Consider the following 12487-nt stretch of genomic DNA (forward strand, 5'->3'; position numbering starts at 1 on the left):
TATTTAAGTAGCTTAGTTCTCGCTGTAATACCTCAGTCTCGAACTAAAGTTTATTTTCACCAAACTACTCTCGAGCTCTTACTACTTGAGCCTTGATTCACTTCTGCTATTAACCTCAGTGAACTCAGTCAGACATACCCGAAGTGCGAGGTACCGAACTGTTTATCATGTGTTGATAGTCACATAAGACTTGGGCTTAACAACAAGGAAGTGGTCTATATCATCGGAGGCTCTCTTGAAAGGTCGGGGCTTTCATAATAGGTCAGGCCAACATTAAAGAATGGCTGCATTGTAAGGCAAGGCTTCCATTGGGTTGGGATACTCATCGAAAGGGGGGTGGTGCCACTTGTTGGGTGGTCCAGAGAATGAATGAAGAGAGCCATCGTCTGTGACTGGGCTTTCAGAAGGTTGTTTGGTTCTTTTGACAATGACCCCATTCTGTATGGTGAACCCAAGCTGGATGGCTTCTGGGTCATCTTGGACCAGTTCCTTCTCTGTTCCACTTGTTTCGGCTTCATCAGAGAGTGGCTGTCCTCTGAGAAGGTGAGCTCCCCTTCCAGTCTACAGGTTCCGATAACCGATCAGCTTGTCTGGTGGCCATGGTCGGCTCCTGGTTAACTGCATTGCTGTGGTTTCAGCTGATATGTCAGAGCATGAAAAGGTGCTATGGAGTGAGGGAGCAGTGTATACAGCTCGTTTTAGTAGTGTTGGTGGTGTTCTCAGCATGGGGCATATCCATGCCAATATAGGATATGCTAGCAGCCACTGAACCTGGTCTTCAGGATGCCTTTGATTGTATTAGGTCACAGCATAGTCTGTTGCTGTGTGCTTCAGAATTTCTGTTCATTGGTCAGTCTTGGAATGTAAATATAATTGTCCTATCTGCGATACTACTCAGGTAGCATCATGCCATAAGAAGTTTACCCCTCGGTAATAGTACTCCTGGTACTCCTGCATTCTGGCCTTCACTATCTCCTGTTTCAGTTCTTCTTTGTCTGTCGTTTCTACTATCCCTAGTCTCATGATCCCTCTAGGGCAGGGTGGATCACTGCTTTCAGTTTCCTCCTCCTCTGTGGCCTCATCATTCCCTTCCTCCTTGAGGAGGGAAGCGGCAGACAGGGCGTAGGATCTCACATCCTCTCTTGGCTGTATCATTGTTATGCTGCCCTGGCTGTATGCTCAGCCCAGTAGTTGCAGGACCTGGTGTATAGTTGTAGGCTGCAGAGGTTCATGTGCCAATATCAGAGTCATACCAGTTTCTGCCAGTAGCTCACACTGCCTCCACTCACTCATGATAGAGGCAGATGTTCTATCTGTAGTTGTCATTGATAAGCTGACTAATGACCTGACTTCTGAGAAATCCTCAGAGGGCACAGGCAGGGATGTGGGCATTACCGAGGACTCAAAGTCTGTAATGTCTGAGAATGGACTCGTCACTCCCAATGATAGAGTCTGCGCTGGGTGTTCTTTGAGAAGGGGGATATTCGGGAGTTAGGAGGCTGTCTGCTTGATACCCTGAAGTTCTGTTCCTAGAGGAGCTAGGCTCTCAGAAGACTGGGGTCGAGAGAGAGCCATCTGCTCATATGGGAGCAAGGACACTCTGGACCTCGGGTTGAAGTCCATACTAATTGATAATGTTGGCCCTGGTGAGTTGATCTCTTTCGACTTCGCACTGGCAACTTCGGTTTTGCTCATCGAACTAGGTGGCTGTCCTACTCTGAAGCTCCTCCTCTTCGCTGCAGTTCTCACATTCTCTATGTACTAGCTGTGGGTTATGCTGCCTACATTTCTCTTGTTGGATAGTGTCACTGTAGTTGAAGGGGATGGTAAGGTCCCAGGTGGGGAAGTACCAGTGAACGGTTTCTTCCCATACTCGTCGTCGATGTTCTTCATCATTCTAGGGGTTCCCTCCCATCTGAGGGCTGACTCTAGTGATGGGAGCAGGGCTGTGAGGCTGACTTCGAGGAGTTGAGGATCAGGATTGTTGAGCCAGCTGAGTGGCATCGAGAGAGTTCCAGACATAATTGGCAATCCCATGGGTTCAGGGGGCTGTAGATGGATCAGGAGAGAGAGACTGCTCAAAGAAGTCTATCGGGAGATCCTGATCTTCACCATGAAGGACTGTGTTCAGTACAAGGATGCTGTGTCCTTCTGAGATGCCAGAGTGTTGGTTTCCAGGTCAGGGGGAGTACTATCCTCCCACTTCTTCTTCACCATTCTCTGGATGCAAGCCACTAGGCCTGGCTTCTGGGGGCTGGTAGGTTGTTCATCTGGATTCAGAGATGTCATGTAGAGAGAGGTCTGGGGTTATGTTTCATAGAATTTCACGAATACATAGAAATTCATTGTAATGTCTGAGGGCCCAGGCAGTGATTGAATGGCATCCCTGGCACAGCTGAATGATCACCAACAATCCTATTAATGTTCCGACAATGGAAGAAAGGAGTTCGAAGAACTCATGATCGAAGTTTGGGTCGATAGAAGTAGTGGGAGGCATTCAGTTTCTCAGCACAATTGAGCTTAAGAAAGGGAAGATACAGCTTCAAGCTAATTGTTAGGCCCAGGTGTCACATGAGCAAAACCACATGATAAACAGCTGCCCCTTCACACTTCGAGGGATCTGCCGAGTTCATAGTATTGGTCTTTCTTCGGAGTGACTCAAGGTCTGTAATAGACTCAAGGTAGAATGGTAGTTGTAAACTTTAGCTCGAAGCTGAGGATTTACCAGCAAGAGCTATGGCCTTAAATACAGTTTCTGTTGTACTAATAATATACTACTAATTGTGTCCTTCAGTGCCATAGTGCCCATTGTCCTTGGACATCATTACCATATATAAAAGGTCAATTGTGTGTCTTTAGGCATCAGTTGTCATCGATGATGAACAGGCTGATTGTGATGACTAAGCCTTTCTCACCATCTTTGACTAAGCATAAATAGAGGTGAAAGAAGAAAAAAGAGGGAAAATCATAACAACCAACTGCTGAAACTCATTCAACCAATGCTATGGTCATCACTTGTCACCCTGAAATGAGCCATATATATGGCTCCATCCATCTGAAGTACCTTTTTGTACTCTGCCCCATCATCCTGATCAATGGCAACTCAGCTCTCACAGACCTGACTGCAATCTAAGAAGGTGCTGACCTTCTATCAAAACCCCTGGACCAGCAAAGAAAGTTGAATCCTAAAGATCCAATCCTCTCCTGACCAAGCAAGTGGAAGTGGTGCCAGGAAAGAACTGATCAGGGATGACCTAGAAGCAGTATGGCTTAGATTCACTATACAAGATAGGGTTATAGTTCGAAAGAAAGAACTACCACAGAGAAGCTCAATTATAAATGACAACTCACTTTACTCCTTCCTCAGACCATCACAGGAGTGATAGTGACTCCCATTTTCTGATTGGCCTAACCCAATAGGTGCCTTACCTCATGATGCAGCTATCCTTTAATGTTGTCCTGACTTTTTATAAAAATCTCACTCTTTCAAGAGAGCATCTGATGATATCGACTGATTCTTTATAGACTGCAAACAGTATTTCAAGGTCTATATAGGATATCTGAGTATAGACATAAACAAGGTGGTCTTTGCCATCTCATACCTCAAGGAGAAAGCAAAGACATAGTGGATCCTCATTTCTCTGAGCTTCTGATCATCAACTCAGGAGCACTACTGATATCTCTCATGGCCTGTCTTTAAACAGATGCTCTACAACAAGTTTATCAACCCTGCTATACAAGAAGTATATAAACAGAAGATCAAGGAGTACAAGATGGCTGATAAGACAGCCACAGATGATTTTGATGAACTGAAGCAGTTGGCCAAGCTCGCCAGAATATGGAATGACATCACAAATAATGGAAGGATGGTCAAAGCCCTCAAGCGAGGGGTTCTCTTCTTTTATATCATGATGATCTCCATGATTGGTATCTGAGCCCTAATGCTGAATGATTATGATGAATGGAAGAAGCAGATCATCAAGATGTATAAAGAGCGACAAAGGCAGAAAGCAGAATCCATAATGCTGCAAGACTACATGAAGAAGTTGACACCACCAACTCTGAATAAATTATTGAAGACAACTGCCAGGAAATCATCAGAATCCTCTATGGCTGCCACCTATAACATATAGAAGACTAGAATGGAAACCATATATACAGGGGCAGGAAAGCCCATGGACATAGACTGGATGAAGAAGGAAGGCAAGTGCTTCAATTGTGGTCAAAAGGGCCACATAGTGAAGGACTGCTCAAAGAAAAAGAGGATCCAGAAGGACATCAGGGCACAGATCACTAGTTTACAAAAGGAAGAAGAAGAGCTTGACATGGAAACCAAAGTGGAGGAAGTAAAAGATGCAGCCAGCCAGTGAGTGATTCCACTGAGCTGGCCAAGAGACCTTATAGTGTGCAATTTTTAGCCACTAGTCAGACTGATAGTACTTCTATAGTTACTCCTATGTCTATCTCTACTATGCATCCAAATATACCCCAGACTACTACTCCACACACCAATGAATCACTAAAAAAGACTTAAGCATCTATAGGCCAAACAGAGGCAGTGAGCCTCACTATCTGGCTCAAATCATTTGACACTGAATGGATCTGAAGGGCTATCAAAGATGCTAAGAATAAAGCAGCAGCAGAAGCCATACTAAAAAATTGAGTCCACCAGATATGAGTTGAAGAAGTTGTAGATGAAATGATCAAAGGAATAAGGGAAGCTGAATGAAGTCAAGCTCTGGAGTGGCTTAATGAACTTCATGGGTTATAAAAGTTCATTCAGCATTCCAAGATACTTGGATGAGACTTATTTGCTAAGGCCCAGATCAAAACCCTTATATCTCAGATGACTCATGCAGTGATAGCTCTGATCAACAGTGGCTACATGAGAAGTTTGATCAATCAAGCCTTCATTAACAGGCACAAACTCCCAATCCAAGCCACAGTGACACCAATTCCAGTTTATAATGCAGACAGGACTAAGAATCAGGCTGGTTCGATTACCAAATTTGTCAAGCTCAAGCTCACAATCAGGAATCATTCTAAACAGATTGACTTAGCCATAACAGACCTTGGGACCAAGGAGGTTTTTCTTGGTCATGACTGGCTAATATATTATAATCTGCTAATCAATTGGAAGACTGAGAGGATCATGTTTGTGAAGTGCCACTGTTGAAAGATCCCATTTGAATTACTAGATGAGGATCTGGAAGATCAGTAGGATGAGGAGATAGAGGATGGGAAAACCATTCTCACCATCGACCTCCAATAAGAAATACACATTCAGGCAGTCCACTATGCCAACAACCTGACCACCAAGGTCAATGAATGCAAGAAGAAAAAAACCTTCAAAGAAATGGTTCCTGAATGAATCTAAGACTTCCAAGACTTATTTAAGAAGGAGAGTTTTGACGAGTTACCAGAACTGAAACCATGGGATCACATAATCAAGCTGATTCTGAATGCCAATGCCAACCTGGATTGTAAGACTTATCCTCTTGGTAACAATGAACAACAAGAGCTTGACAAGTTCCTGGATGAGAATCTGTCCAGTGGGCAAATTCAACCATCCAAATCTCTAATAGCCTCACCATTCTTCTTTGTTAAGAAGAAGGATGGCAAACTCTGACTGGTCCAAGACTATCAGAAGCTTAATGAAATGACCATCAAGAATTGTTATCCTCTTCTCCTGATCTCAGAGTTAATGGACAAACTCTATGGCACCAAGTATTACATTAAACTTAATGTTTGATGGGGCTATAACAATGTCTGCATCAAAGAGAGGGACAAATGAAAAGCAGCATTCAAAATGAATCAGAGATTGTTCAAACTAACTGTTATATTCTTTAGACTCATGAACTCTCCTGCAACCTTTCAGTAGATGATGAATGACATTTTCAAAGAACTCATCACCACCAAAAAAGTGACCATTTACCTTGATGATATCTTAATTATATTAAGGATAAAGGAGAAATATTGAAAGCTAGTATGACAAGTACTGGCTCTCATGAGAAAATACAAACTGTTCCTCAAGGTGGAGAAATGCAAATTTGAGATGCCTGAGACTGAGTACCTCAGAGTCATTATTAGCAAAGGAAGTATTCGAATAGACCCCATCAAGATAGCAGAGGTAACAGAGTGGCCAGAGCTGGTCAAGAAGAAAGAATTACAGTTATTCCTTGGATTCACAAACTTCTACCAATATTTCATCCAAGACTACAGCAAGATAGTTCAGCCAATAACACAGCTGACTGGCAATGCTCTCTGGATCTGGGAGCCTTCTCAACAAACTGCCTTTGATGACCTCAAACAGTGACTAGCCAAGGACATAATTCTCACTATTCCCACTCAGAAAGGAAAATTCTGAGTGGAGGCCAACTCTAGTGAGAGAGCCATTGGTGCTATGCTCTCTCAGGAATAAAACAAGAAGTGGCATCTGGTTGCATTTCTCTCAAAGGCACTCACTATCACTGAGCAAAACTATGAGATCTATGACAAGGAATTACTGGCTATTATGCTCACCCTTGAAGAATGGCAGCATTATTTGATTGGAGCCACAGAAGTTTTTGAGATTTGGACAGATCATCAGAATCTTCAATACTTCTGACAATCTCAGAAACTAAACCACTATCAGATCAGATAGATTATAGAGCTTAGTCAATATCAATACACACTCCATCACAAAGCAGAAATGGCCAACAAGAAGACTGACCTCCTTAGCTGACAAGCAGATCATGATCAGAGGGGAGCTGATAATAAAGGAGTGATATTATTATGGCCTAAACATTTCAGAGCTATGATAATGCCAACAAAAGAAGAAATCCATGAGTATATCAAGAGTGTGACTCAGAATAACCACAAATAGGATCAGTGAGTGGCCTCATCACTCAATTATGAATGAGGAATGACGAAGGAAGAGGGATTAATCTGCTATGATGAGTGAATCTATATTCTCCAGAATCAAGGACTATGCAGCAAAATCATCACCACTTGTCATGATCATGCAACCACCAGCCATTCTAGCATCACCAAAACCAAGGAGTTAGTATTACAGGAATACTGGTGGTCTAAGATGGATAATGACATCATCACATATGTCAAGGCATACAAAGTCTGTCAGTGGAATAAATCATCAATGCAGACATGAGCAGCCCCACTCCACCCAAATGAGGTTCTATCAACACCATGGATCCACATTTCTATCGACATGATTACTGGACTCTCAGACTGCAATGGCTATGATGTGATCCTCATCATAGTCAATCAATTCTCAAAAGTGATCATCCCAATTGCCTATTCAACAGAATTAACCTTCAAGGAATGAGCTAAAATCCTATATGATGAGATTTATGCCAAGTATAGTATGCCTCAAGTAGTGATCTCAGACAGAGAATTTTAATTTATCTCAAAATTCCTGGATAATCTCTATCATCTTCTGAATATCAAGCAAAACACATTCACCACATACCATTCCCAAACTGACAGACAAATGGAATGAGCAAATCAAGAAGTGAAAAAGTATCTCTGCCTCTTTATTAACTATCAACAAGATGACTGGGTCAAATGGCTGGCCCTCACCACCTTCCAGCACAACAACCACATCTACTCAGCCACAAAGAAGATGCTGTTTTTCATCAACTATGGCAGACACCCAAATGTCATGCAAACCGAATGACACTGCACCACAACCCCCACATTCACAGACTTTGTCACTATCATGGCCAAGATCCACACCAAGATAAAAACAGCACTTGAAAAGGCAGCCTCAATGATGAAAGCCTAGTACAACAAGTGTCACTGGCCAGCACATACATATACTGTCAGTGACAAAATATAGCTTGACACCTCTAACCTCCACCTCTCATAACAAAAATGCAAGTTGGCTGACAAGCACACTGGCCCATTCCCAATTGTAGCCAAAATCAGGGTCAGCATCTACAAACTCAAACTGCCACCAACCTGGAAGATTCACAATGTCTTTAACAAGATATTATTGACCTCATATATCATGCCAGCCTTCCCTAATCAAGAACGACCTCTGCCTCTATCCTCAGACCTGATCAATGATAAGGAACACTATAAAGTCAACCAGATATTAAACCACAAACTATGCAAAGTCAGGGCAAAAGGAAGCAGAATGATCACAATGGTTGATTATCTTATCAGTTAGAAGGAATATGGTCCAGAATCTAACCAATGAGTAAACAAGAAGCAAATGAATGCCAATAAGACCATACACAAGTATGAACTATCCCTAAATTAAGCCATCAAGATAATGGTCTTAAGAAGAGGGTAATGTTATGATTTTTCCATTCTTTTCCTCAATTAACTCCTATTTATGCTTAGTCAGAGCACTAACACAGGCACTTAGAACCATGGGACAAGACTTAGTCATCACAACTAACTGAGTCCATCATTATCTTTTGATGCAGCAGCATTGCCCAACGATGCACAATTGTCTTTTTATGTATGGTAGTGATGCTCAAGGACAAAGAGCACAAAAGACTTGACAATATACAATTAGTAGTATATTTAGAGCAGGACTTGTACAGTATTTAAGAGGCTTGCTCTTGCTGGTAATCCTCAGCTTTGAGCTAAAGTTTATTCATCTCATTCTACCCTTGAGCCAGTCTTCAGGCCTTGTGACACACTGATCAGAATATGCATCAGTGGATTCAGCTGATCACCTGAAGTGTGAGGTGATGACTGTCTATTATGTATATCTGTTCACATGATGCTTGAGTCTAACAAGATATTTAGTATGAATGATCCTCAGAGCTTTATCACTATAGTTCTTGCTGGCATTCTAGGGCTCAGTAACACTGTCTCATCAAAGACAGCTTCTATTTCTCTAACAGTTCTTACTCAAGCATCTCATCTTGCATCTATTATCACCACCAGCATCTCAGATCCTCATCTTGCTGAGTCATTCTGACTCAGACAAGTTTATGTGATTGAAAAGTCATTTGACAATCTCATTATGGTTTTTTAAGCCCAGTTTCTGTCTGAATCTATTGCTCAGCTATTCTGGTGACTCATCATTCAGAATCAGTATATTGACTTTTCAAAACTTTTTACTTTAATAGACTGAGAATATGATCACAATAGGGAGATAAAAGAGCTTATAGTGAGATATACTATTATCAAAAAGGATATTTTATCTGTCAAGAAGTCTTTCAGGTCAGAATCTGACTGATGCAGAGTGTATAATGCCTGGGCTAGAGGTGTTCAGGTTCTTTATCTGCACTGTGAGGCTAAACTCAAAGTTTACCAGAAATATGTGGTTGAAGTTTTTTGGGCTGCACCTTATGACTCCACAGTTGCCATTCATATTGATGAAGATGTTTGGCTGTGATATGCTAAGTCTCCTTTTCATATGGATGTCTGGAGTGAACTACAAATTCTCATTCTTATCTAGGTCTTTCACTTTTCTTTGACTTCTTCAGACACAAAACAACTTTTATCTGCTTCACTCTCTGCTGCAAAAAGGTCAACAGTTTCATGTGAAAATTGAAACCTGAATTTCTGCTAAGATCTATATACTAATTGCTATAGATATAGTATCTGTAGTGAATGTGGATCAGGATACTGAGCTAGAGATACTGTCAAATGTGCCAACCTCCTCCAATCAAAAAGGAGACTTAGATTTAGAAGAGGTAATGGTGAAGGTAGTAGCAGCAGCAGCAGCAGGACCTAGGTCTTTAAGGCCTCAAAAGCACAAATGCAAGAACCAGAATATTGGCCTATGTTTTAGGCATGGCTATATCTGGTTAAATACTTCTACATCATCTATATCTACATCTCCTGCTGCTCAATCTACTGAGTTGGCTGATTCTCTACTCTCTCCTCCTTCATATCTACTTAATGATCCATTCTTGCAGTCTACACTACATGCTTTAAAGGATTTTATTGTAGTCAACACATCATTCAATGTCAATCACTTGGAGAATATTCTTCAGTTTTATTCAAATGAATCCTTTATCTCCTTAGTCATCCATGGTCTTCAGAATGGATTCTGACCTCTTGACCTTAGCAAATGGGAAGACTCTCTCTATGACAAGACTGAGAATTATGCCACTGATCCTTGAGATATCAATGAAATACAAGCATTTCATGATTACAAAGTTGCAGCTGATCATTAGTTACCATCTCTACTAGATGGGTTTACACTTCTACCAGGTATGAAAGTATCACCTATGTTCATGATCTAGCAGAATGAAAAATCCCATGTTATAATAGATCATACTTTCTCTGGTTTAAATGCAGGAATCCCTGCTAGCAAGGCAAAGGTCAAATATGATAATATGCATCTATTTAGTGAGGCTCTTTGCAATGCCAAAATACAACATTCCAATGCTGATTTCACTTTGTATAAAAGTGATGTTGCCAAAACGTTTTTGAATTTACCAGTGCATCCTCTATGGCAAATTTGTCAAGTGATCTTTGTTGACAATTGATATCACATCATTAGATGGCTCATCTTTGGAAGCCAAGCTTCATCCAGGATTTAGTGCTCAGTCTCAGTCTTATTATGCTGGATTGGGATCTATTATCTCAACATCACTGACCTCCATGTTTATATAGATGACTTCTTTGGCTGGAATTTCACTAATCACCAAGTTTTCTATCAAAGTCAGCAGCAACCAGCATGGCAAGTACAACTTTTGATATTTTGAGAATATATCTCCTGTCTCTGATGATCCAAAACAGATGCATGGTCAGACTCTCAAAATCATTAGTTTCTGAATTGACACCAACTAGAGAAGTATCTCTCTTACACAGCAGTCTGTTATCAATGCCAAATCTGAGATCAACTTATTTTTTTCAACACCTGGAAGAGCATCTATTCTACAGAAATAGCAGCATTTAGATGGATATCTGAACTGGATACTGAATGTTCTACCTTGGAGCTGTCCTGCTCTTTCTTTCTTATATAGAAAGATGGCTGGAAAGACTCACTCTTTCACAAAGATCTTTATCAATACTGCAGTTAGAGAGGATCTCTTCTGGTTTTCATCTATTCTGCCAGATTCTGTAGGTGTTCATTTTGTTAACTCAGCTTTCTGGACTGACTCAGAAGCTGACATGATATTTTAGACAGATGCCAGCTTAAAAAACATATTATCATTCATTTTTGCAGGAAACAGTTTTGTATATCAGCTCTATCTACTATCATCTAAAGATATGATTGACATCTTCTTTCTTGAACTTGTCACTATTCTTTTGGCCATCCATTATGCAGTATCTCTACTCAAACCTCCTTGTCACCTTTTACTTTTCACTGATAGCCTCAATTCTGTCACTGCATTTGATCTTCTATCAGTATCAGAACCTCTTTATAATGGACTCTTACTTAGAGCAGTAGACCTGATACTCCAATTAGAAATTGATGTTCATGTTTGACATATTGATGGAAAAGATAATATTCAGACTGATATGCTTTCCTGACTCCTTTTGAATGAATATCATCATAAATTCCCCACTGACTATGTCTGCACTTTCACTTCATTAAGAGACCTACTGCCAGCATGATGGAGACAATCCTTCTAACTTTGCTGGGCAAGCATGCCTCTTGCATTGCTCACTCAGCTTTCTTCCTTTCTCTTCTTGATGAATGTGTTTTGTTTCTCTAAGCTCATATGATTAAGCTTAGAGCAGCAAAGAGTTATGCAACAGGAGTATGTGACTATATATGGTTTTGCATTACTCATGCATTGCTGCTTGAACCAACACCACTTACTCTCAGCAGGTATATTACCTATATATTTCAGTTCATCTCATCTGGCCCAAAATACTTGACTGGAGTTCATCACTTTTTAAAAGACCTCTATTCTGACTTCAATGCCAGTCAGAAACATCTCATGGTACAAGCTACTATCTGTGGTTCAAGGAAGATGAGAGGTGATCCCACATCCCAAAAACTACCCCTTCAATTATCCCACTTGATCACCTTTTGTCTTCTCACTAACATCTCAAATTCTTATGATAACCTCTTATTTACCACCATCCTTGCTTGCCACTTTTATGGCTGCTATCAGTCAGATGAGCTCATTTGGAAAAATGACAAACAACTTCAGGACTTTTGCAAAATAATCAAATGTTCTTCCTTTATTCTCTGAAAGAATGATGTACAATACCATCTTTCTTACAACAAATCTAACCTCTTCTACTATAGCACTGACATCCTGCTCACATGACAGAAGCTCACAGACCCTGTTATCCTCCTATCACAATATATAAAACATCAAGATCTTCTTCATGGCCCATGTGCTCCACTCTTCCTCCATGAAAATAGTGATATTCCATTTCAAAATTGGTTTGATAAGAAGTTTTTTGCAATTTTAGGCAGAGACTTTGATGGTCACTCTGCTAGAGCTGGAGGAGCTATGTTTTATGTATTGCTCAGACTTTCAGAATCTATCATACAAGCTCTTGGTCAGTGGCCTTCTAAAACATGAACCACTTACATTTGGAAACACTCTGCCCT

At 40.8% G+C, this 12487-nt stretch overlaps 1 protein-coding gene across 1 annotated transcript; it reads right to left on the bottom strand.

The window, feature by feature from the left end:
* Window positions 1-273: 273 nt before the first annotated feature.
* BT62DRAFT_917185 (uncharacterized protein) lies at window positions 274-1155 on the bottom strand (the record flags this gene model as incomplete). The annotated part of the gene is made up of 2 exons (XM_043184030.1): window positions 274-561; window positions 925-1155. The coding sequence occupies 2 exons, from the start codon at window positions 1153-1155 to the stop codon at window positions 274-276; spliced, it is 519 nt and encodes a 172-aa protein (XP_043042987.1).
* Window positions 1156-12487: the final 11332 nt, after the last annotated feature.

The sequence above is a fragment of the Guyanagaster necrorhizus genome (genome assembly GCF_019112545.1).
Source record: "Guyanagaster necrorhizus MCA 3950 unplaced genomic scaffold BT62scaffold_5, whole genome shotgun sequence".
NCBI lineage: Eukaryota > Fungi > Basidiomycota > Agaricomycetes > Agaricales > Physalacriaceae > Guyanagaster > Guyanagaster necrorhizus.